Source organism: Rhinatrema bivittatum, chromosome 5 (genome assembly GCF_901001135.1).
Source record: "Rhinatrema bivittatum chromosome 5, aRhiBiv1.1, whole genome shotgun sequence".
NCBI lineage: Eukaryota > Metazoa > Chordata > Amphibia > Gymnophiona > Rhinatrematidae > Rhinatrema > Rhinatrema bivittatum.
In genome coordinates this window covers 112,539,231-112,564,091 of record NC_042619.1, presented here as the reverse complement: position 1 = coordinate 112,564,091, position 24,861 = coordinate 112,539,231, and the positions used below count along the sequence as shown (strand labels likewise).

Sequence of the window (24,861 nt, the reverse complement as noted above, 5' to 3'; positions counted from 1 at the left end):
AATATCTAAATAAATAAATAAATAAATATGGGGTAGATTTTCAAAAAGCGCGCCTTCGCGTACTTTTGTTGGCGCATCAGGCGCAAACAAAAGTACACTGGATTTTAGTAGATTCGTGCGTAGCCGCACGTATCCGCTAAAATCCTGGATCGGCGCGCGCAAGGCTGCCGATTTCGTGTAGCTGGCGCGTGCCGAGCCGTGCAGCCTGCCGCCATTCCCTCCAAGGCCGCTCCGAAATCGGAGCGGCCTCGGAGGGAACTCGCTTTCGCCCTCCCCTCACCTTCCCCTCCCTTCCTCTATCTAACCCACCCCCCCCGGCCCTATCTAGACCCCCCCCTACCTTTGTCGGGGGATTTACGCCTCCCGGAGGGAGAAGTAAATCCCCGCGCGCAAGCGGGCCTCTAGCGCGCCGAGACGGGACGGCGATTCCCGGGGCTCTGCGCACGCCGGTAGGCCTATGGAACATAGGTGCACCGGTGCGCAAGGCCCTGCTCGCGTAAATCCGGGCGGATTTACGCGAGCAGGGCTCTTAAAATCCGCCCCTATATATATAAGAGCTCTCTTACAGTTCAAGGACAGAAAAGCCCTTCTCCTCTGTGTGCATGTGGTCTTGGAAAGAAAGCAGGTAAGCTCAATAGCTTGCTTAATGAGAAACACAGGTACCCCTCTTTTGGAAGGAACTTGGGGAGAGATCACAGAACCACTCTATTGTGAAAAAACTGCAGGTATGATGAATCAGAAATCAGAGCCTGTAGCTCGCTTACTCTTCTTGCCAAAGTGAGGGCCACAAGAAGAAACACTTTCCATGCGAGAAATGTCACGTTTACCTATTTGAGAGGTTCAAAAGGTTTCATAAGTTGAGCTAGGACTACACTGATGTCCCAAAGCACTGGAATGTTACTGAGCAGAGGTCTGGAATGCTATAAAACTCTTGCATGAAATTTTTATTTTAAATCATACTGAGAAAACACATATCATCAAGCATGGGCACCAGCATAATACAGCAGAAATATACAGTGGATCCTCAAGTTACAACCGGCTTGACATATGAACAACTTGGGTTACAACCACAATTTTAGTTTTGAGTTACAACTAAAGTCTTGAGTTACAACCTGAATGCCGGCCAAGGCCATGTCTATCCGCTCATGCGTGCGGTTGCTTCTAATTGGGCGTTTTTTCCCTGTCGATTGCGTTTTTTTGGGCTTGGTGGGTGGGACTTCTGCTCTGCTGTTGCAGTGATTGGCTGCTGCTGCTGCTGCCGCCGCCGATGAGGCCTGTCCATCTCAGGTGCACCTGAGCTGCAAATGTTCACAGGAACACGTAGACAGACCCGGAACGGCATTGCAGCAAGCAACAGCATCACTGGTGACCAAGGAAGCTTCTGTGCAGCAGCAGAAAGGGAGTGTAGCACTCAGCTGGCTACAGCAAGGCATCAGGAGGGGAGGAATGAGTATGCTGGGAGGGGGAAATGAGTGTTTGGGGTCCAGAGATGTGCTCTGAGGGGGTGGAGAGGGGGGAATCCTCTCCCTCCTCCCTTCCTGCAAGACAAAGATGTCAACTTGAATGGTGAGTATAGTATGAAATTGTTGTTTCTGGTAGGCTAGGCACATTTTATAACTTTTTGGTGAATACACTAGGAAAATTATAGGTGTTTCTGGTAATTACGCACATTATACAACCCTTTTTTATTATGAAAATGTTAGGTAAAGGGTGCTTTGGGAGGTTTGGAACGCATTATGGGTATTTCCATTATTTCTTATGGAAAAAAATAGTCTTGACTTACAAACCAGCCCTCTGGAACGATTTGAGTTCGCAAGTCAAGGATCCACTGTACAGAAACAATAAAACAGCTACTGTCCTTAAAATATCCTTCTATGATTCACAAAGCAGTCTCATCCAAGTACAATACAGGTCCCAAACCTGGTCGTACATCTCAGGTCTGTCTTTGTAAGGCATAAGTACATTTTTCCATTACAGTAATCTCTGCCATACTCCAGCATTCCAGGCATGGTATTAACTTCCAACAGAAAGCAATGGTAGCCAAGCAGCTTGCAATAAATGAGACAACAAGCATTTGACCTTGATAGGAAAATCAAGCGCACCCCATCTACCCAGTATACATATAACTATGCAGGGAGAGAAAAAGATAAACCAGTGACAGAATGAATATCCTTTTCTACCTTGGACCAAAACTCTTGTACGACAGTGCATCCACCCCCCAATATATCTATGTATAAGAAACTAACACCTCCTCCAACACAGAGGGCTAGAGGGGCTAAACCTAGCAAAGTATAGTGGAAATACGTACATTCGGTAAAGTAGCTAGAACATTAAACCTTTGTTTTTGTTACAGTTGGATAACTTTGAAATAGAGCACCATATGGTTAACCAATCATCTGCATCTAATTCCAAGGCAAGCTCAGAGTTCCATGTATTACCGTATTTTTTGCTCCATAAGACGCACTTTTTTTCCCCCAAAGGTGGGGGGAAAATGTATGTGCGTCTTATGGAGCGAATATAAAAAAAAAACCTAACAAACCCCCCCCCCCCCCGACTCCCCCAAGACCTGCCGACTTAATTTCCTACAACCCCCCACCCTCCTGACCCCCCCCCAAGACCTGACAAATTAATTTCCTGCAACCCCCACCCTCCTGACCCCCCCAAGACCTGCCAAACGTCCCTGGTGGTCCAGCGGGGGTCCGGGAATGATCTCCTGGGTGTGGGCCGTCGGCTGCCAGTAAACAAAATGGCGCCGACGGCCCTATGCCCTCACTATGTCACTGAGACCGACCGCTGCTGTTGGTCGGTCTCAGTGACATAGTGAGGGCATAGGGCCGTCGGCGCCATTTTGTTTACTGGCAGCCGACGGCTCACGCTTAGGAGATCGTTCCCGGACCGCTCCTGGACCCCCGCTGGACCACCAGGGACGTTTGGCAGGTCTTGGGGGGGTCAGGAGGGTGGGAGGTTGCAGGAAATTAATTCGGCAGGTCTTGGGGGGGTCAGGAGGGTGGGGGGTTGCAGGAAATTAATTCGGCAGGACTTGGGGGTCAGGGGGGTGGAGGTTGTTAATTTAAAGGGTTGGGATGGGGGGGGGTTCCCAGAGAAAGAAAAGTTTTCTGATCTGGGGAGTGGACCGAAATGGCCCTCCCCAGACCCGAAAACAAAATGGGGAGAAAAAAAAAAGCTATGCACTCCCCTAATTTGCTCCATAAGACGCCCAGACGCAGAGCCGGTTTAGCACAATTTATTTTTTTTTAAATTTTCCCCCTCTGAATCCTAGGTGCGTCTTATGGTCAGGTGCGTCTTATGGAGCGAAAAATACGGTAATTAGTAAAGCATTCATCTTAGACTCACAAATGTTACTGCGCAAACAATAAATGTATGAAATCATTTTATCCGACAATTTCCTAATTAAAATGTTTTCTAGGCCATTTCTATCACGTAATGAGCACATCTTTCCTTTACATTCAAATAGTTGCAGAAATAAGTAGTGTGTGTAAGTGGGTACATCAAACTCAGTCATCAAATCTGTGAAAGATTTGAATACCCTGTCCTTCCATATCTGGCCAAGATATTGTAATCCCCTTCACTTCTATTCCCTAGCATGTGGTGAAATTGTAGCAGGTGAGAGGGAAGGATTATTTAACAATGGAGATAAAGGGGGAAACTCATCAATATCTTTCATTAACAACTTATGAACATCATGCCAAATCTTCACTATGTGCGAGATTACAGGACTACCCCTACTGATCCTATTGTGTAACAAACAGAAATCAGAGCATCAACCCTAGTTTGCAACTCCTCCAGTCTGCTAAGATCATAAAGAATCATCACTGAGGCCACCCCTAACCCAAATTAATTGATCCAATCAATAATACAAAAATAAATCTAGAAATTCTAACTCTCCATAGTCTTGTGGGTTGATGCAACATTTGGAATTTGATCCAAGAAGTTTTCTCTTTCCATAAAAATGATGCTGGAAAATAGGTCCAAAAAAGACAGTTTTACTAATGCACGCATACTATTCGTTTTTCCACATACACTGTAAAGTCCTGGAGGTATGCGTGTATGTATGTGCAAACAGCCAAAACGGAGCAAAGTTAGCTGTTTAACTTATGCGGCTAACTGTGGTCATGCTGCCGACCTGTCCAAAAGTTAGCACACCGCATGACCTTTTTTTTTTTTTTTTTTTTTTTTTTAATTCGGACATGGTTTTTCTTGAATTTTTATGTTTCTGATAGATCACTCATTTTAAACCTCTAGTTATACACAGGTCAATGCATTTCAATGGAGTTTAGTCTCAAAATCGACTTATACATGAGATAGGCATACACAAGTATATACATGTATAACCCCAAGTAAGTCCCTTTAGTCAAGATTTTAGGCCGCCCCTGCCCTTAGCACATGATATATTATAAGCTTCATTACAGTATATATAAAGTCCATTACCCTTTTTTAGACATCCAAAATTGCTTTGCACTATCAGTAACATCTGGAATTGAAGCACATTTACGACATGATGCCAGAACAAAGTATGGGTAAGAAGCCAAAATCAAATGCCCACACTAAACTACCATTTGGCTTCATTTTATTTTAATTTCCTTTGAAACATTTTTTATGGCCTGGCTCCATTAAAACCCACGGGGGAAAAAGCAGCAACAATTCACATATAAAAATTCTCTTATTTACCAATAAAATGCTTCTGTTTAAATTAATAAAAAGATAATGGCTTAGGAAGGTAAAATGTATGAATTGCAATCTTGAAAGATAAATGTATCTTTTCCCCCAAAATATATCTTTTCTATGTCTGCATATTGCCTTCTCCCTAACTGACGAATAGCTCTCCTGCCCCTAAAGGTATGGCATTGAATTTTCATATGGCAAAGCACACCTTTTGTTTACTCAGAGCATCTGAAAGATGACTCCTGTAATGCTTTCACCCTTAAAGTTCACCATAGTGTTTATCTTCTTTGTTGATCCGTTTTGATATGTTAAAGTCTCATCCGACCCACACAGAGATTCCACCATTCAAAACCTACCCTGCATGGTACAAAGCACATCTATACTTATACCACTCATTGCAGGACCCAAAAAACTGGTACAACCAATGCATTATGTACATTGTGAACATGAAGCATACGACGGAAATGATTTGAGAAAATACAGCCTCAAGGTAAGTTCGAACTTATTAGGCATTTTAACAATGACCAAAGACTATAATAGTACATTGTCAGTCTGAAGTTGGACTGTAGAATAAACAAATACATGAAAGAATAATACATGAACTTAAAATGTAAATGTGGCAAGAGATACAGGCATATAGACGATTTAAGCACACTATGTCAATAAGTTTTTAAAGAAACAAGAAGAAAAGATTTTATTTGCAAATATACTCTATAAAATTTTAAAAAAGAGGAAATGAGGACAGAGAGCGAGCCTCTGGGGTGGTACACATAGTAGTCAACTATTTATACTGCTATAGGAGGGCCAGCTAGTAACTTGAGGTGAGGTTTTGATTTGGAGTGAGGAAAGTCACACAAAGATGAGATTTCTACAATGTTCTCTCGCCCCAGCTTGATGGACTCTCTATTGGGGTTCTATCAAGCTAGGGTGAGAGAATATTGAAGTAATCTCATCTTAGAATGACTTTCCTCACATCAAATCTTCACAGAGGTCTACTGTGCTGTTCGTACGTCTCAATCTGCATGTAAATCTGGCCCCAAAACCCTAGACCACCACCAAAACTTCACCTCCTCCTGCTCTTCCTCTTTTCTGCTCCCGGCCAGTCTCTTCTCCCTCTCCACTCCTTTTCTTCTCTGTGAGACCATCCCCCCTTCGTACCCTGGAGCTGGCAATAACCACACATGTGGTCCTGGGGTAGGGACTGAGGGGAAGTTTACCCACCTCTCGTTTATAGGAATATACTGCCAAAATATTTTGTTTCTTTCTTTCTTTATTTTTTTATTTTTTATTTTTTTTTTAACATAAATCCTTTTGAAAATTACCTCCAATATTTGTGTGTGTAAAAGTATCATGTATTGTAGTAATTTTCAAATGTCCATTTAAGTGTATAAAACATTTTGAAATTTCAAAGGAGTTACATACATAAAGGTATCAATTTTCAAAAGCCCATTTACATGCATAAATCTTTTTGAAAATTACCTCCATTATCTAAGAGTATATAGGAACAGAAACTGGAATTTATAAATAAATATAAATAATTCTGCTAAGAAATGTTTTTAATGAAGCCTTGATAATCTATAGTCTAAGTCATATGATACCTCTTTTAAACTATTTACATGGAACTTTAGAATTAACTTTGGGATAAGTTTGATCATATCATCTTAATTACTTACTTCTTCTGCTGCAAACTTTAAAACTGCAGTAAATGGTGTATTTTCAGGAACGCATAATCTGAAAGAGAGTACAATTTAATGAGCAAGACAGCAGAAATTTGAAACAAAGTAGTTGGGTAGAAGTGTGGTATTTTTAGCTAGGATTTGATTTTAAAGATCTGTCGTGATCTTGGAGCAACCTAGCTAATTAAGTACAGGTTCAAGCCTCTTACTGAAATACCTGGGAAGTTGCAAATCGGGATTATGGTACAGTACCATGATTATATAATCTGTTATAGAATAAACCTTGCACTTTTAGCAATGACTTCGGGTTTTTAATATTTATTAATAATCTGTTTTTGCTGTGTATCACAAGGTACAGCTATACAGATAGCTACACTTTTTCAGCTTCATACATGAAGGCAGATTTGATTTTTAAATTCCAAACATGCATTGAGAACAACTGGAAAACTGAAGTTAGTGGTTGAAGAAATGGAAATAAGAATAACTGTCACAGAATCTCTGAAATATTAAAGCTGTAATGAATAACTGAATTTAGGTAAAAAGCAATGCATCACTATTATTGCTATTGATGACAATCAAAGGAGTGGGTCATAGTTTTGATACTCTAGGAGCTCAAATCATAATAAAATATGATATTCAGAAGTTTTAAAAGACTCCTAGAAAGAAGCAAACGATTGGCAAACATAATTGTCTTAGAAAAATTGTCTACACTAATTTGATATATTGCTGTTCTGTATACTCATTTTGTGCTATGCTGCTACTCACTTATTACAGAGAAACAGTGCTTTAGCATTCACTGTATATTTATCTTAATACAGAAGTTTGTAACCTGATTGGGTAAGCAACAGTGTGATCCTGGGAGATTTATTTCACTTTGGGGGTAATTTTCAAAGGAGTTACGCGCATAAATGTAACTACTATTGTAGCAATTTTCAAAAGCCATTTACTCACGTAAAGTGCACTTATGCGAATAAATCCTATGGACGATTCAATGGCATATATTGTAGCAATTTTCAAAAGCCCACTTACTCGAGTAAAGTGCATTTACATGCGTAAAACCCAGATTTACGCATGTAAATGCTTTTTAAAATCCGCCCCTTTGTGAGGAACTTCTGTATCTGTCAACTGTTCAGATGAGCCTGAAACTCCAGTTTCATCTGTCTGTCTTTCCAGAATTCACAGAAATCTTAGTTTACGATGTCAGAAATGTCCCCATAAGCCTCCTCCTCAATTAGCCTAGTACCAAAAGAGTACAATTAACTTATCCCAAAATATACATAAGAACATAAGATATGCCATACTGGGTCAGACCAAGGGTCCATCAAGCCCAGTACCCTGTTTCCAACAGTGGCCAAGCCAAGTCACAAGTACCTGGCAAGTACCCAAACATTAAATAAATCTTAAGCTACTATTGCTTATTAAATTACCATAATAGCAGTTGATGGATTTTTCCTCTAGAAACTTATCCAAACCTTTTTTAAACCCAGTTACACTAACTGCTGTAACCACAACCTCTGGCAATGAATTCCAGAACTTAACTAAGCACTGAGTGAAAAATAATTGTCTTCTGTTTTAAATGAGTTACTTGCTAACTTCATGGGGTTACCCCTAGTCCTATTATCTGAGAGAGTAAATAAACAATTTACATTAACTCATTCAAGTCCTTTCATGATTTTGTAGACTTCTATCATATCCCCCCCTCAGTCGTCTCTTCTCCAAACTGAACAGCCCTAACTTCTTTAGCTTTTCTTCATAGGGGAGCTGTTCCATGCCACTTATCATTTTGGTCGTCCTTCTCTGCACTTTCTCCAGTGCAGCTATATCCTTTTTGAGATGCGGTGACCAGAATTGCACACAGTATTCAAGATGCGGTCTCAACATGGAGCGATACAGAGGCATTATGACATTTTCCATTTTATTAACCATTCCCTTCCTAATAATTCCTAACATTGTTTGCTTTTTTTTTTTATTGCCACAGCACACTGAGCCGACAATTTCAATGTATTATCCACTATGATGCCTAGATCTTTCCTGGGTAGTAGCTCCTTATATGGAACCTAACATCGTGTAACTACAGCAAGGGTTTTTTTTCTCTATATGCAACACCTTGCACACATTAAATTTTATCTGCCATTTGGAAGCTCAATCTTCCAGTCTTGCAAGATCCTCCTGCAATTTATCACAATCCGCACTTGACAATGAACAAATTGCCCATAAGCTGAACTTTCAAGGGGGAAACAAGGCAGGTTGCTATTTGGCGAGACGTCTGAAAACAATGCAATTACCACTGAATCATGTTATTACAAGTGGCAACGCATGAAAAACAGCAAAAGGGATTTTCAGATTGGCATGGTGTAGGGTAAAATCACCAGCCCAGAGTTTCCTCGCTCCTCTCCTAGGCTCCAGGAGGGAAAGCGGACATTCTGAAGCCCACAGAGGGATCTCTCAAGATTTGCACAAATTGCTACAACTTGTTCAGGCCTGGTGCAGGGGGATACTTGGGCCCATGCTGATGTATGCTGCTCTCTAGAGAATATCTCAGGGCCCACAGCTGCAACTCTCTAAGGTCCAGTGGAAGAAATCCCTGAGGTCCTTTTGCTTGACATCACTGGTTGTGTTAATCCTCAGTGCAATGGCCATTTTTATAGCAGTCTTTGTAACAGCCACTGAAAGATTTTACCTTTATTTATTTTTAGCATACACACTGTAGTTTGAAAACAATGAATTTTGTGCAAATCTATAATGTTTACTCTGTCAGACATCACTTCAATTGTATGTGTAAGACAACCAGATATGTCAAAATGTGCATCTAATTAGTACGTAATTTACAAGATATACATTAAAATATAAATTTATAAATCCAACAAAATTTCAGGTATGTGATTAAATAAAGTATGATAAAACAAGATGATGCAGCAGACTATTTGTAAAAACAATAAAATTATAGCACAGAAATCATGAAGGTATTTTAGTTAACTGGAAATCAATAAAATTGCTGATGGTTCCTAGGTGCTCCTCTTTTCATCATCTTCGGCAACAAATTAGGTGCCACTGCGAAAGCATGCATCTTGTGGTCAGGGCATAACATAAGAGAGAGAGGGCACTTGTCATTAATTTTCTTGGTTCCAAGCTAATTCTATGAAACTCATAATTTAAGGTTGTTTAGCAAAAGTAACCCTTAAGGCTCTAATCACTCATTCTGATAAAGACTGCCCTTCCACTCATGACAGTTCTGTTTCAACACATTGCTGCTTTATAATCAGATGAAAAGACAAGATATCTTCAACACAGAATACATTTGTAAATATTAAAAAACCCTTGTGTTCTACTACAGTAATTTATCTATCGAGTTTTATATACTGCCATTCGGTTTCGCCATCACAAGTAGTTAAAAAAAACAAATAATAAATAACGTACAAGCATAATATAAAAAATGAATCACAAGAAAGTCAACTCTCCCTTTTCATTTTGGCTCAAAAAAGTGGACAGTAGCTTAGCCCCTACCTACTTCAGGGGCAATTCCAGAGCTGGGCTTCTGAACATAGCCAACACCATTTGGTGGGAAGAAAAAAAAAAAAAAGACACAGAACCTGATGGCAGATAAAAACCCTAAGGCCCAACTCTATTCCTGCTACCAGAGCTAAAAATCCGAGTTCATTTTTGGTTTTCCCATAACCAGGAATCCTCTGCTAGTGCTTATCCCATTCTTTCTTGAACTCTGTCACTCTTTCCTGTCTCACCACCCGCCCTAGGTGGTCATTCCATGAATCTACTTCCTTTTCCATTAAATATTATTTCCTGATATTGCTGCTGATTCTACCCCCTTATGGCCTCATGCAATTACATCTTGTTCTACAGTACTCTTTCCTCTGGAAAAAAAAAGTTTTGTTTCTTGTGTATTATTGATACCTCCGAGGAATGTGAACATAACTCATCACTCTCTCTCTCTCTCTCCACAGTCTCTTCTAGGAATGCATATTTAGGTCCACACATCTCATTTCATAGCACTTTTTGCACTGAAAGTTAAATTGCCAACTACTCACCCACTTCTCAGACTCTCTTAGACTACATTTCATTCTGTCTGCTCTCTCAGAGAAGTCTACTCTGTTGCAGTGTATCCGTAAAAAGGCAAACTTCTCCTCCTAACCCCTCTACAATATTATACACAAAGACAATAAACATAACGCAACCCTGAGGCACTCCACTAAATCACCCTTCTTTCCTCAGAATGAATCACATTTACCACCACTCTCTGTTGTCTACCAGTTAACCAATTTCTAATCAAATGTACCATCTTTGGTCCACCCAACAAGCTGCTCACTTTATAAATCTTCTATGCAGGATACTACCAAAAGCTTTGAGGTTGATATTAAAAAACTTCTGTGTATGTTTGGAGTTAAGCACACAAAAAGCTGAGTTTTGAATATTTCTTCCTACCGAGTACATAAATATTGTGCACACGTTTTCTGCAAACAAAATGTATCCAGTCAAAAAGGGGGGATCAACAGGGTTACTTTACCCAGTGAGTGAACACATTCAGCGCTGTCTGAGGAAAGTCACATGTGCATGTCTGATTGGAAAAAAAAAGCAGTCCTATTTATCTGATTTAGTCTTATTGCCCACCTGATCAGACACTCTTGGCGGGGTACAACCAGCCAAGAGCAAACAATATACTGCAACAATAAACAAAGTAACAAAGTAACAATCAATAAAATGATATATTCGGCAAGAAATATGTGCACATAAATCCCACTGAATATCTGGTAGAAATTACATAGAAACATAGAAATGATGGCAGAAGAAGACCAAACGGCCCATCCAGTCTGCCCAGCAAGCTTTCACACTTACTTATCTGTTACTCTGACCGCTAAGTTCAGGGCCCTATTGGTAACTTTATGGTTCTAATTTCCTTCCACCCCTACCATTGATGTAGAGAGCAGTGCTGGATCTGCATCAAAGTGAAGTATCAAGTTTAATTGGTTAGGGGTAGTAACCGCTGCAATAAGCAATCTACCTCCAATGCTTATTTGTTTACCCAGCCTGTGCAATTCAGTCCTTGTTGGTTGTTGTCTGAATATAAATCCTCTTTTCTTCGTTCCCCCCAGCCGTTAAAGCAGTGAGCTGCACTGGATATGTATTCAAAGTGAAGTATCAGGCTTAATTGATTTCAGATACTGCCGCACACTTATTTAAGCGGACTATGCAATTCAGTCCTTGTTGGTTGTTGTCTGAATGTAAATCCTCTTATCTTCATTTCCCTTGCCGTTAAAGCAGAGAGCTACGCTGGATATGCATTGAAAGTGAAGTATCAGACTTATTAGGTTTGGGGGTAGTAACCGCTGCAACAAGCAAGTTACTCCCCCACTTATTTGTGAATGGCAAATCCTTTTTTCCACATTTCCTCTTGCCGTTGAAGCACAGAGCAATGTTGGAATCGCATTAACCGTGTGTGTTTGTTGAATAAGGGTGTTAATCACCAGGTAGTATTTGTCTTCACTTCATTCACATCCTCTAGACTTTATGGATCCGCAGTGTTTATCCCACACCCCTTTGAAATCCTTCACAGTTTTAGTCTTCACCTCTTCCTCCGGAAGGGCATTCCAGGCATCCACCACCCTCTCCGTGAAGAAATACTTCCTGACATTGGTTCTGAGTCTTCCTCCCTGGAGTTTTAAATCGTGACCCCTGGTTCTGCTGATTTTTTTCCCCAACGGAAAAGGTTTGTTGTTGACCTTGGATCATTAAAACCTTTCAGGTATCTGAAAGTCTGTATCATATCACCCCTGTTCCTCCTTTCCTCCAGGGTATACATATTTAGATTCTTCAGTCTCTCCTCATAAGTCATTTGATGAAGACAATCCACCTTTTTGGTTGCCCTTCTCTGGACTGCCTCCATCCTGTCTCTGTCCCTTCAGAGATTCTGTTTCCAGAACTGAGCACAGTACTCCAGATCTGTACAAGGAGATAATCACTTCCCCTTTCTTACCCGATATTCCTCTCTCTATGCAGCCCAGCATTCCGACTTTAGCTATCGCCTTGTCACATTGTTTCGCTGACTTCAGATTGTTAGACACGATCACCCCAAGGTCTCTCTCCTGCTCCGTACACATCAGCCCTTCACCCCCCATCGAATACATTTCTTTCGGATTTCCACACCCCATATGCATGACTCTGCACTTTTTGGCATTGAATCTCAGCTGCCATATCTTCGACCACTCTTCCAGCTTCCTTAAATCCCATCTCATTCTCTCCATTCCTTCCGGCATGTCCACTCTGTTGCAGGTCTTAGTATCATCAGCAAATAGACAAACCTTACCTTCTATCCTGTCCGCGATGTTGCTCGCATAGATATTGAACATGACTGGTCCCAACACTGACCCTTGCGGCACTCCGCTCATCTCTTCCGAGTAAGTTCCATTTACCATCACATATTGTCTTCTGTCCTTCAACCAGTTTGCTATCCAGGCCATCACCTTGGCATTCACTCCCAAGCTTCTCATTTAATTCACAAGCCTCCTGTGCGGGACCTTATCAAAAGCTTTGCTAAAATCCAAGTAGATGACATCGAGCGCTCTTCCTCGATCCAATTCCTTAGTTATCCAATCAAAAAAGTCGATCAGATTCGTCTGAAAGGACCTTCCCTTGGTGAAACCATGCTGCCTCTGATCCAGCAATTCTGCTGCTTGTAGATAGTTCACTCTTCTTTCCTTCAGCAGGGACTCCAATACTTTTCCCACCACAGAAGTGAGGCTAACCAGCCTCCAGTTTCCAGCCTCCTCTCTGCTCCCACTCTTGTGAAGAGGGACCACCGCCGGTCTTCTCCAATCACTTGGCACCACTCCCGTTTCCAGGGATCTATTGAACAGGTCACACAGCGGGGCCACCAGCACATCTCTGAACTCCCTCAGAATCCTGGGATGAACCTCATCAGGCCCCATGGCTTTGTCCACTTTCAGTTTTCCTAGCTCTTCCCATACATTCTCTTCCGTAAATGGAGTTTCATCCATTCCACTCCCCTCCAGTTTCTTGTCAACTAGCGACGGTCGTTCTCCGGAGTCTTCTTTAGTAAACACTGAACTGAAGTATTCGTTTAATATTTCTGCCATTTCTTCATCGGTTTCCACCCATTGATCCATTTCACCTTTCAATTTCACTATACCACTTTGGGCTTTTCTCCTTTCACTGATATATCTGAAAAATGTTTTGTCATATTACTTTACCTCTTTGGCAATCCTTTCTTCCACTTGACTTTTGGCTTTCTTGATTTCTTTCTTTGTCTCCCTCAGTTTTACCAGATATTCTTCCTTGTGATCTTCCCTTTGGGATATTTCATAAATGCTGTTCTTTTATCTTTTATTTTAACAGCCACCTCCTTTATGAACCAGATAGAAAAGTAAAGAAAAGCAAGAAAAGAATGAAACCCAACATATATATTAGTCGCTTCAGTAATTGCTCCTTTTAGTTTGGCCCACTGTTGTTCCACATTTCTCATTTTCTCCCAGCTTTCTAGTTCTTCCTCCAGGTACTTCCCCATTTCAACAACTCAAAATCCAGGTCTTTGTGAGACTTCTCCGTATCGTATTAGTGATATGAAACCATACCGTTTGATGATCACTAGTGCTGAGGTGGTTACCCACCCAGACATTAGAGACATTATATCCATTAGGGAGCACTAAATTTAGTATAGCTCCCTCCCTCGTAGGCTCCATTACCATTTGTTTGAACAGAGCCCTTTGCAGAGCATTCACTATCTCTCTACTGCTGTTATATTCCGCAGAAGGGATTCTCCAGTTTACATCCGGCAGATTAAAATCTCCGACAATCACTACTTCTCCTTTCTTACCCATCTTTTGGATGTCTTCAACCAGATCTCTATTATTTCCATTTGATTTGGAGGCCTGTAAACCACGCCAATAAAAACGGATGCCCCATCATCTTTTTTTTTAGGACGGCCCATAAAGCTTCTTCTTTGCCTCATCTTCCTTGCAGCTCGGATGCTTGGATATTGTTTTTGACATAAAGAGCCACTCCTCCCCCTTTTCTTTCCTCTCTGTCCTTCCTTAATAAGTTATATCCCGGTATGATAGTATTCCAACCATGTGAATCTGTGAACCACGTTTCCGTGACAGCAACAATGTTCAAGTTCGCCTCCATCATTAGGGCTTGCAGGTCTGGGATTTTATTGCCCAAACTACGAGCATTTGTGCTCATAGCTTTCCAGCTATTCTGGTACAGGTGAATGCTTTTCTTGGACTCTCTTTGTGACTTATTTAGCTGACGTTTGTTATCCACTTTGCCCTTTTTCATTGTATTTCTATTTGGGGGGGGGGGGGTGACATTATAATGTCCTACTGTCACCCCCGTCATCTAGTTTAAATGCCTTATGACATAAGATTTGAATTTATCTGTTAGGACCCTTTTTCCCTCCACAGACAGATGTACGCCATTTTTGACAAAGAGCTTTTTTCTGTTCCATACATGGCCCCAGCCCCCAATATATCCAAAACATTTTTCTTTACACCAGGATTTGAGCCATACATTGAAGTTATCAATACGGCTTAGCCTTTCCTTCCCCTTTCCATGAACAGGTAACACTTCTGAAAAGGTAATGGTTGTCGCCATGTGACCAATCTGCATCGCTAGAGACTGGAAATCTCTCTGTACCGCTTGGATACTGTTACTAGCAAGGTCATTGGTTCTCAGATGGATGATAATATCAGCTTTAGAATCTCTGCTTTCTTCTTTGATCATTTTGACTATCTGAATAGCATTTCTGCCGGCCGATAATCCTAAGAGGCATTTAACTGTAGTGTTTCCCTCTAGAAGAGTTCCCAAAATAGTGCCTCTGATGACTCTGTGTGTGTGTGTGTGTGTGTGTGGGGGGGGGGGGGGTAGACTTGTGGGCTGCACAGCTGTCAATAATAGGTGTTTGTGGGTCACAGGTCTTATCCTACCTGAGCCCACTGTAAATCCCTTTTTGACTTTTGGTTTTTCTGTGGTAATGGGGAATTAATTCCTGAATAATGTAATGTGGGTAAAACTTTCTTTATTGCAGCTAATTCAGCTTTAACCTCAGCCAGCTCTTTTTTCAAGGAAGAGAGTTCTAAACAAATGGGGCAAGCCCTAAGTTTCCAGATGATTTCCCTCAGAATAAAGGCTCCACAATAGTTACATTGGATAGTCCTCGTTTTGGTAAATTTGATGGGTAACATCTAAGGAAATACCAATTTACTAATTTTATCTTGTTGCCAATTATGTATTTAGGCAGATCATATCAGAAAAACAAACCTAGGAGTGGGTGGGAGTTAAACAGTTAACCCTTGCTCAAGGTTGTACTCACTACTATCTGCAATTTGAGTTTGAAAAGACCCTCCCCTGATTGGCTAAGTTAAACTTTTACTTAGCTGGACACAAGAAGCATTAGTGCTTCCTGTCTCCTGGCAGAGCACAGCCCACAAGGATCTGATTGATTGACTCTTGCTGGCTCTCTGAGTCAAACAGCCCCCAAGCTGGTTAGAGCAGGATTCTTTCTAGAAGTTTTTGTCCTTTGCTTTAAATGAACCCTCTCAGAAAATGTATGCCCCAATATTAATATCTAAACAGAGATTATTAGGTACATAATTTCTCCCTGATAAATTTGTCACGCGCCATGTCATTGAATATTGACCTCTTTGATGAAATCCAAGTATACCATATCCAGTACATGCTCCCAATCAAAGAAAATCAAATTTGTCTGACATGATCGTCCACTGGTAAAACCTTTGTGCCTCGCATTTTACATGCTACTGAATTCTATCCTCTCCTTGAACAGTTTTCATCAATGTATCCACTCTGAAGTGAGGCTAAGCAGCCTATAATCTTCCCATCTCCTCCTTACTTCCACTCTTATGAAGAGGTTAAACATTTGCCCTTCTCTAGTCCTGCAGAACCACTTCCATTCCAAAGGTCAATTATCAGAGCCTTCAGTGCACCTATCAGAACATCTCAGGGTTCCTTTAATATCATACATTAGATCTCATCCGCCCCATAACTTTGTCCATTTTTAGTTCTGTTAGTTTCATTCAAACCCTCTGTTACATAAACGATGTGACATCAACGCCACTACCATATGTACTTCCCTCCCTTTTTCTCCAGTCGCTTCTTCAATGAATACTGAACAAAAATATTTGTGTAGCGTTTCTGCTTTTTCTTGGTCTTCCACACATTTCTTTTTAAAAATCTGTTACAATCCCATCTCTACACTTCCTTTCACTGACATGCCTTGCTCTACACATTGTTCTACATCCTTAGTTACCTTTTCTTCCATCTACATCTTTGCTATCCTATCTTCCCTGCTTCTCTCAGCTTTTCCAAATATTCTTTTCTTTGCTCTTCTTTTCATGACCTTCTGAATACCAATTTTTTGGAGCTCACTTTTTCAGCCATTCCCTGTGAAAACCATACCACTCTCCCCTTTAAACTTCAGATGGTGAGAGGGTCTTCCATTAAGAGACTGTTGAACTCACTTGAAACAAAGACTATCTTAACCAAGTGAATGGCTATCAGCTAGTTTATAACAAAGTACCATCTTTATAATTGGATTGCTTGTTTTGTTTAAATAGTAAGACCACAAGTGTTAATGTGGATATACACAAACACAGAGACAACATCAAAACAGGTTAATTAAAGAAATGTTTAGATGGTAAAGTTTTAGTAATCCTATTATTTTCTTCTAAGCAAGCATGGAAAGTTTTTATGTCAGCTTTGCCAGGGTTAGTTAAATCAATGTCCTCAGATAATTTATTTCTCACTAATCTGAAATACAACTGTTAAGACTGATGATTTCTCAAAAGTATCCATGATACTGTGTACCCCTGCTCCTGCGGCTTCCTAATTAAATAAAGATAATCCAAGTGTTAGTAATTCCTAGCAAATGTGCTCTTGTTGACCTTTGAAGGACATATGAGAGTTTGCTGCGTCTGAAATTTAAAAGCACAAGCAAAAATAAACATTAAATTAAGACACAAAAATCATTTTGACTATTAAAGTAGGATACCTGGGGGAGACTCTACCTAGCTAGGTTTCTTAGGCTAGAAAGGACAGGGGATGCTGCTTCTTCCGCAGGGAGAACGCCAGTCTATAAACGTGTTCCATTACAGAAGTTGTGGCTGCGCAATACTGGAAGCAATGACCTGCACTGCAGCACGACGTTTTCAGCAAAAGAAACTCACTGCAGGAGTTGGCCTTTGTGCAATGGATTTGGAGCAATTAAAAGAAGAAAATGTACTTACTGCTATTTCACACTTGCTGACTCAAATTTGGCCAGATTAAAATACTGACTGAGGATATAGTGTTACATTTATGTGGTGCTTGGTCCATGCCAAGAAACCATTGTTTCCTTCCCAGTGGTGTTTCATACCCCTATAGAGCCCATTAAGATACCATATGCTTCCACAACGGTTCCCTAATAGATTTCACAGAAGACAGAAGCATAGCCAGCTGCATGGAACACGAACAAATCCCAAATCACAGAGAAATAATTTTCATTTAAAAGTTGATTTCTCCTTGTAAAGCAACAAAGCATTATATTTTAGCACCAGACATACTTAGGAAGTATTATAACCTAGGTAATAAACCATTTTAAACAACATTCATTTTTTTTGCACTGCATAAAGTGGAAAGTGAATATCTGCCAAAAATAATTTGTTAAATAAAAGCAAATAAAGTAGCTGGATAAAGATGATAACTTTATTTCACTGATGAATGTTTTAGGAAGATGAAAGTAAAACTTACCTATTAATTTCCTTTCTTTTGGTGGTGCCAGACCAGTCCAGGCAAGTAGGGTTATGTCCTCCGGCCAGCAAACAGAGACAAACAGGTCAAAGCTGACGTCACATCTCCTACAAGGTTTGGTGCTGCCATCAGCTCTATAATATCTTATATCAAAGCAAAGACAACCAAAGGAAGTTGCTTGTTTTGGTTTCCAAATCACTACCACAACCAAAACCTGATACCGCCAAAAAACGTCACTCCATGTTTATTAATCCTGGAATAAGAATACATACACCAAATTCACAATTAGGCCAGCTGCCTTCAGGGTAACAACGTACTCAATGTTATTCTGAACCTTGATCTCTGTCTCTTCCTTGGGTGGTTCTGGACTGGTCTGGCAGGACTAAGGGAAAGGAAATTAACAGGTAGTTTCAATTTCAACTTCTTTATTGTCCATGCCAGACCAGTCAAGACAAGTGGTACATACCAAAGGTCAACCCAGACCAAGTGGGAGGAAGCCATGTTAGCTCTCATGACTCCTACATTCAAGGCATAACGTCTCCTGGTTTGCACACCCACTCTGAAGTGTTAGAGCAGGGATGCAGTGGAGGCAAGGGGGATGTCCTACCATTATCTTCTGGAAAGACAGATTCTGACTCTGCCTATAAGAACTCCTGCACCCTTGTCAAGTAGGGCGCTACTGGCCCTCTGAGACCTGCACACTTGCTGAAGTGGGCCAATATGCTCCTTGATTACTCTTGGAATTGATGCCTTAGAAACTACTGTGGTTTAACAGAACCCTTAATAGACCAAAGAGATGCTACCCTAGAAAGCTTAAGATGAAGGGAATGCCAGATCCCTTCAAAACTAAGCTCACTTCCAAGTCAAGGAGACCTCCTGCAATAGAGGACTTATGTTCTTGATTCCTTGAAAGAAGTGTTTAACCAGACAATAACAAGAAAATATATGTGACTGTGTCCCTTGCAGCAAGCCAGAGCCAGCCTCTGCCCTCTGTGAGATTTCAGATTTAGGCCTTCATCCCAATCTCTTCTGGTAGAAGGATAAGATTAAAGGATTATTGTCTTCTCACAGAGGCTCAAAACTCTTAGGTCTGCTACTCTTTCGTACTACTGAAGGCTGTAACCCCCGGATATTATGTATGCTTGCTATGTAGCCTGGTTCTCTTAACAGCCTAGACTGTAAAAGAATGAAAGGGGTCTTCTAGGGAAGAATTCTTCTGAATAGGGGAAAAAGTGAAGGAGCACCCCTGACTGCACCTTCTGAACTTAGTCCAAGGAATATCCACACTCCAACAATTGGATGATGGTCATGGTTTTACCAGGATATCCGAATCCCCTGGTTCCTGCTTTTCTCTTTCACTGAAGAACATGGCCATTTTGGAACTTCATGGGATTGATCCCAAATCCACTTATGGAAGCGCATCACCTGACCCCTAGTAGGGAAAAGGTCACTTCTGCCAGACCTTGCATTTCAGGGTCTCAAAAGGGTCAGCTCAAAATGTTCATTTGTACAATGACAGCACTGATCATGTAAGCATCTGCTACATCCTGCAGAGGAACTCTATCTCACACCAAATCTGACTCACAGGGTACCTGGGGGCTACTAGATTTCCTCAATTTGTTCTCATCAGCTAATAGCATTACATTGACCTCTACAATCTAAGCTACCTTCTTCTGAGCTAAAAGCCAGGATTGCTGGAATGTGAGACAGCTGCCTCTGCCTAGAGCTGCCTATTGGTTTTCTACTAGTATTCTTGTCCCCGCTTCAGCTGCCCCAGATCATAACTCCCCTTTCAACCTATAAGTCTCACACCTATGGCACAAAAGAACCATGAAGGAGACTCATGATTGTCATTCCTTGTGGGAGGCAACTATGAAAACCCAACTGCTCAGGCTTCTTAAAACCTCCCTAAAGAGGGAGAAAAATAGCCTTGCTACCTGGGCTACTGAATTACACCTTGAGAGGAGACCAAATTGAGTGAGATGCACATGGGTCTGTACTTAAGGTACTACCTTCAGGCCAACTGCCCTGTAATCTAGGACTTGCAAAATAGACCATGCGCGGGACAGACATGGAAACAGGAAAATTGAACACCAAGAGTGAGGTTTTCAGCCCATGACATCCACGGCCATAAGGTCAACATTTTTCTCTCTATACTCCAGAGATAGTGAAGGACTAATTGCTATGTGAGATAATCATGTAACCCGCCCTGAACTGTGGAAGATGTGAATTATAAACACTTTTAATAAGTAAATAAATACATAAATCAGTCACTGGGAATATAATTTCCACACCTGCATAACCACCTCAGCCGTGAATAGTCAGATATTTCACGAAAGGAAGAAACACATATACAGGGAGGGGCCTTTACTACTCTTTGACTGAAAGGAATCTGAAATATTGGTTAGCACAAGGGAAGAGCCTCATAGCTGCCAGTGATACAGGATAATGCATCTGAGAAATATCTGGTAATAACCCCTGGAGGGAGTAAGTGGGAAAACCCTTGTGCCTCTATATGAGAAAAATATCTAAGAAAAGTTCTGCCATTCTCCATGGCCTCAAGGTTAGAATTCACCGCTTCTACTATGAGACCTGAAATAAGTAGTACTACACTACTGACCTCTTTTTAAAGAAGAGATGGAGCCTTAAAACCTGTGACTGACCAAACCAGCCTAATATCACTGTCTCTGAGGCCTACACTGAGGGAACACGGAAGTCCCCCTAGTGGGGTCCATCACCCAGTGCAGAAGACTCCCAGTTTTTCCATGAAGGAGCACGTCAGGAACCCAGTAACCTGTAATAAGAAGGCAACTGCCTCAGCCAAATCCACAATCCTGGAATACTTCCTTAAGGAAGAGAGCTAACTGCCTCAGCAGATTGCTTGAAGCCTCTGAAACAGCCCTCAATCAGGACTAGTCTTGGTTAGATGAGAAAGGGGGGGGGGGGGAGCTTCTGATAAGCACTCCTAGCTGGCCTTTGATCCCTAAACTTCCAGGATCATGCCAAAAAACAGTTCTTTTAGAGTGGATAAAACTGTGTAACAAGGCCAAGGTTGCAATGGCCATTGCTCTGAGGGGAGTTCCTGAGAAGCATGGGCATAAACTTTGTGGCCCCATCTTAAACTAGCACTGACAAGGCCAGATGGAGGGTCTGACTAAATGGAACTCCCAGCATCACTCCATTGTATGAGACTCACCAGCTGTGAATCTGTCAGTCCCCACATAGGAAGATTTGAGACCTCCAGCCTCTGTACACCGTTACCTGTGGGAAAGGACATCAGAGCCTCTTTTGAGGAATGTTGGACCCAACGCAGGAGGATTCAAAAGACATGAAACTATTGAACACAGCCACTTGGGGAGAGAGAGATTATAGGGAAAAAAAACCCCAAACACTTTTTAAAACGGAGCCTCACTCCACTTTGCTTTCCTCCACCAATCTTGATCTTAAAAGATGAGGGCAACTCACCCACCCTCACTCTGTGATCCAACACACTATCTTCTCTGGGAAGGGAACATAGATCCTTCCTCCTAGCCTTGGTCACCTTAAGGCTGAAATCAGGTGTCCCACTCTGAGATCACATCTTCAACAGGCAGATGTAACAGGAAGCATTCGGTGGGGGAGGCGGCTTTAGGAATATGGGATCCCCTTACAGACTGTCTCCCATTGCTTCTCCAAGAGCTGTAGTTCATGCTCCATAATTAAAGGACACCACCTCCTATCTCCTGAATAGCCTCCCCCCACTGAGGCATTATCTGCCCCCTTTACTTATTTATTCAATTAGAAGTATTTGTATCCCGCCTCTTCCACTGTTCAAGGAGTAACAGCTCTCTCCTCCTCTTGTCCTGCTGATTACCTAGGTCTGTCCCAGCCAGAGGTGCACTCTAGCACCCCTAACATTGGCTAAGGCTAACCTGAGGTTCTGCCATGTGGGAACATAAATAAGGGCTGGGAAGTGCTCAAGAAGGAATCCAAAGATGCTGCCCAAGCAGAACCACCCTGGGATTTTTTTTTTTTTTAAACAGCCTACAGTCATTTTTAGCAGCACAAGCTTAAGGCCGATTCACTAAGGAATTTCTTCCATTCTGTGTCTATGGGAAAAATACTTAGTGAATCGGGCCCTTAATTTGGTTTTAAAAGCCCCTCTAGGAAGTTTTATTTGTGCGGCAGGGAAGAGAGCCAGTTCTACAGACAATTCTTTTAATCGCTCCACTAACAGAGAGGGTGGGAGAGAAAAACTCCATCATGCCTGGAGGTCATCTGCTGCAATAAGTACTCCAGAACAAATTGGAGCTATGCAGATTCTGCTGTGCCTGAGGGGAAATCTGTAGCCCCGCCATGAAACTTCTCCATTCAACTATCAGAGGGGAGAGAGAGGTAAAGAGTCTGGTGGGTTTGATTTATTTTTATAATTATCTTTTTTCATTTTATTTTTGGCTCAAAGTGACAGTAAAATGGATGCTAATCCCTCCAAAACTGACACACTGGCCTGGCCCTATTCCATGTTATCCATAGCACTGCCTTTCCCCATAGGGGCCAAGGCTTGAAATAGGGAACAATCCAATTTTATTTTTGGCAGGGTGCTGACCTTCCATGGTATCTGCCTGCTCACAAACCAGGCAGAATTCACTGGCCGACCTGCTGAGTCACCGTGACTTTCCTGTGGTACCTCACCTTCTTTTTCTCTTCCCCACTCCCCACAGAGAAACTGGAAGCCAGAGGGAGGGAACGGGAGAATGATCACCTTCGCCCGAGACCAAATCTGACACAGCATCATAGGAGACTTTTCTTCTTCTTTTTTAGGCATCTACTCAACCACGGAAATCAGCCCGAAGACTGTTGAGCCCCAGGAGCTCGCTCAACTAGGGAAATTGGCCTGAAGACTGTTGCCCTAGCAGCCCTGTCCAGATCCACCAAGGGAACAAAGTCACTGGAGACTGCCTCACACTCAGGCAATGTACTAAGGTCAAAATGTCCAGTGAAAAAAAATGGCTATCATTAGTAAATTGGGAAGTGAACTTTAAATTATTATAAATACTTAAAGCAGGAAAAGGATGTACTAAGAACTTTGGACATATCAACAGAATTGTGTTTTATGCCACTATTTCCCAACCTTTTGAAGTCATGCCTCAATAAAAATTTTGTATAACACACCAGTGCAAGAAGGGCAAACCCCCAAAAAAATGTTGGCTTCATTCAGATGAAAGGCTGAAACCACTTTTGGCAGAAACCTGGGGTGAGTGAGGAGCTTTATTCTTGTTGAAAAAGTGCATGTATGGTGAGTAATGAACCAATGCTTGAAGCTTACTGACTCTCCTAGTGCCTCAATTGTGACTACTTTCCAGGGAAGGAACTTAAAGGAAGCCGATGCTAATGATTGATAAGGTGGATACATGCATTGTGCCAATACCACATCCAGATCTCATGGCACTGGCGGTTTGGTGTGCCAGAAACCTTTCATTAATTTTGACTCTAAAAGGACGTATGAATATTAGTTTGCAACTTGAACATGGTAAGCCACAATGGTTCTGGGAAGCACTTTGAATGAAGATATACCGAGATCCAGGGTGGGGATGGAAAACAAATACTAAAGCAACTTCTTTGGCTTGACACCAAGATGAAAATCTTTTCCATTTAAAAAACTGTAAGCTGTTCTACCTTGTCTTTTATATTTTGGTGTATGCTAAAAAACTTAATAAAGAGTTTTAAAATTGTAAGCTCCAGGATTAGCCGATTCGGATTTATGTTTGAAATGCAAGGTTGCAGAGGGAACTTTGGGGCATGCATTCTGGGCTTGCGATATAATTCCAATGTTTTGGAAATAAGTATACTGCTATGTGAAAAGTGTTTTATCTTTTCATTTTCCTTTTAATGCTTCTGTTGCAATAATTGGTATGTTGTCCACTGGAGGGCACAGACGAGCGATACAGAATCTTTGGATTGCAAAGCTGTTTCCTTTGCCTAAAATGGCAATTCTTCACTCATGGAGAGCAGACAGACTTTCTTTTGCTTATTGGAGGAACACTATTCATAATATTTTGATACTGGAACTCATAGTTGGAAAATCAAGCTCTCCTAGAGAAAAAAATAATATAATTGCACATTAGGATGTCTTATATTTCATCTTTAGCACCATGCGCTCGCAGTACTGTACTGAACACTTAGGGGTAGATTTTAAAAAATAGCGCGATCGCGTACTTTTGTTCGCGCACCAAGCGCGAACAAACGTACGCTGGATTTTATAAGATACGCGCGTAGCCGCGCGTATCTTATAAAATCCGGGATCGGCGTGCGCAAGGCTGCCGATTTTGGGCAGCCTGCGCGCGCCGAGCCGCGCAGCCTGCCTCCGTTCCCCTCCCTTCCCCTACCTAAACCCCCCCCACCTTTATCCATGGATTTACGCCTGCCTGTATAATAAACCGTCAGACAAATGACTGAATTTTACTTAGCTTTGAACTGTCTCAATGTCCATTCTTGCTTCGTAAAGAATCCTGTTTCAAATATCCCGACTTGCGCAAGTTTCGACACCTAATGTCTTCATCAGGGATTGTTTCCCCCTTTGTTCTTCCTTTTCCTTTTTATGAAATTCAAAGCAGTACTTCTCGTATTCAACCGCTTCTTCCAGTCTCAATTCGGTGCTCCACAAGCCTCCATGTAACGCTGGCTCTGACGGTGCTCAACTCTAGTTCACTTCCTGCTTAAAGAACTCCCCGGATACCGGCTCGCCCAATCA

General features: G+C 41.6%; 1 protein-coding gene across 1 annotated transcript in view; it reads right to left on the bottom strand.

Moving 5' to 3' along the window:
• The window catches only part of UFM1 (ubiquitin fold modifier 1), a 77,954-nt gene that overhangs the window by 42,847 nt on the left and 10,246 nt on the right, over positions 1–24,861 (bottom strand). Inside the window, exon 3 of the mRNA XM_029602746.1 lies at positions 6,357–6,414. Within this exon, the coding sequence (XP_029458606.1) occupies positions 6,357–6,414 (58 nt within the window). The remainder of the gene's footprint in view (positions 1–6,356; positions 6,415–24,861) is intronic.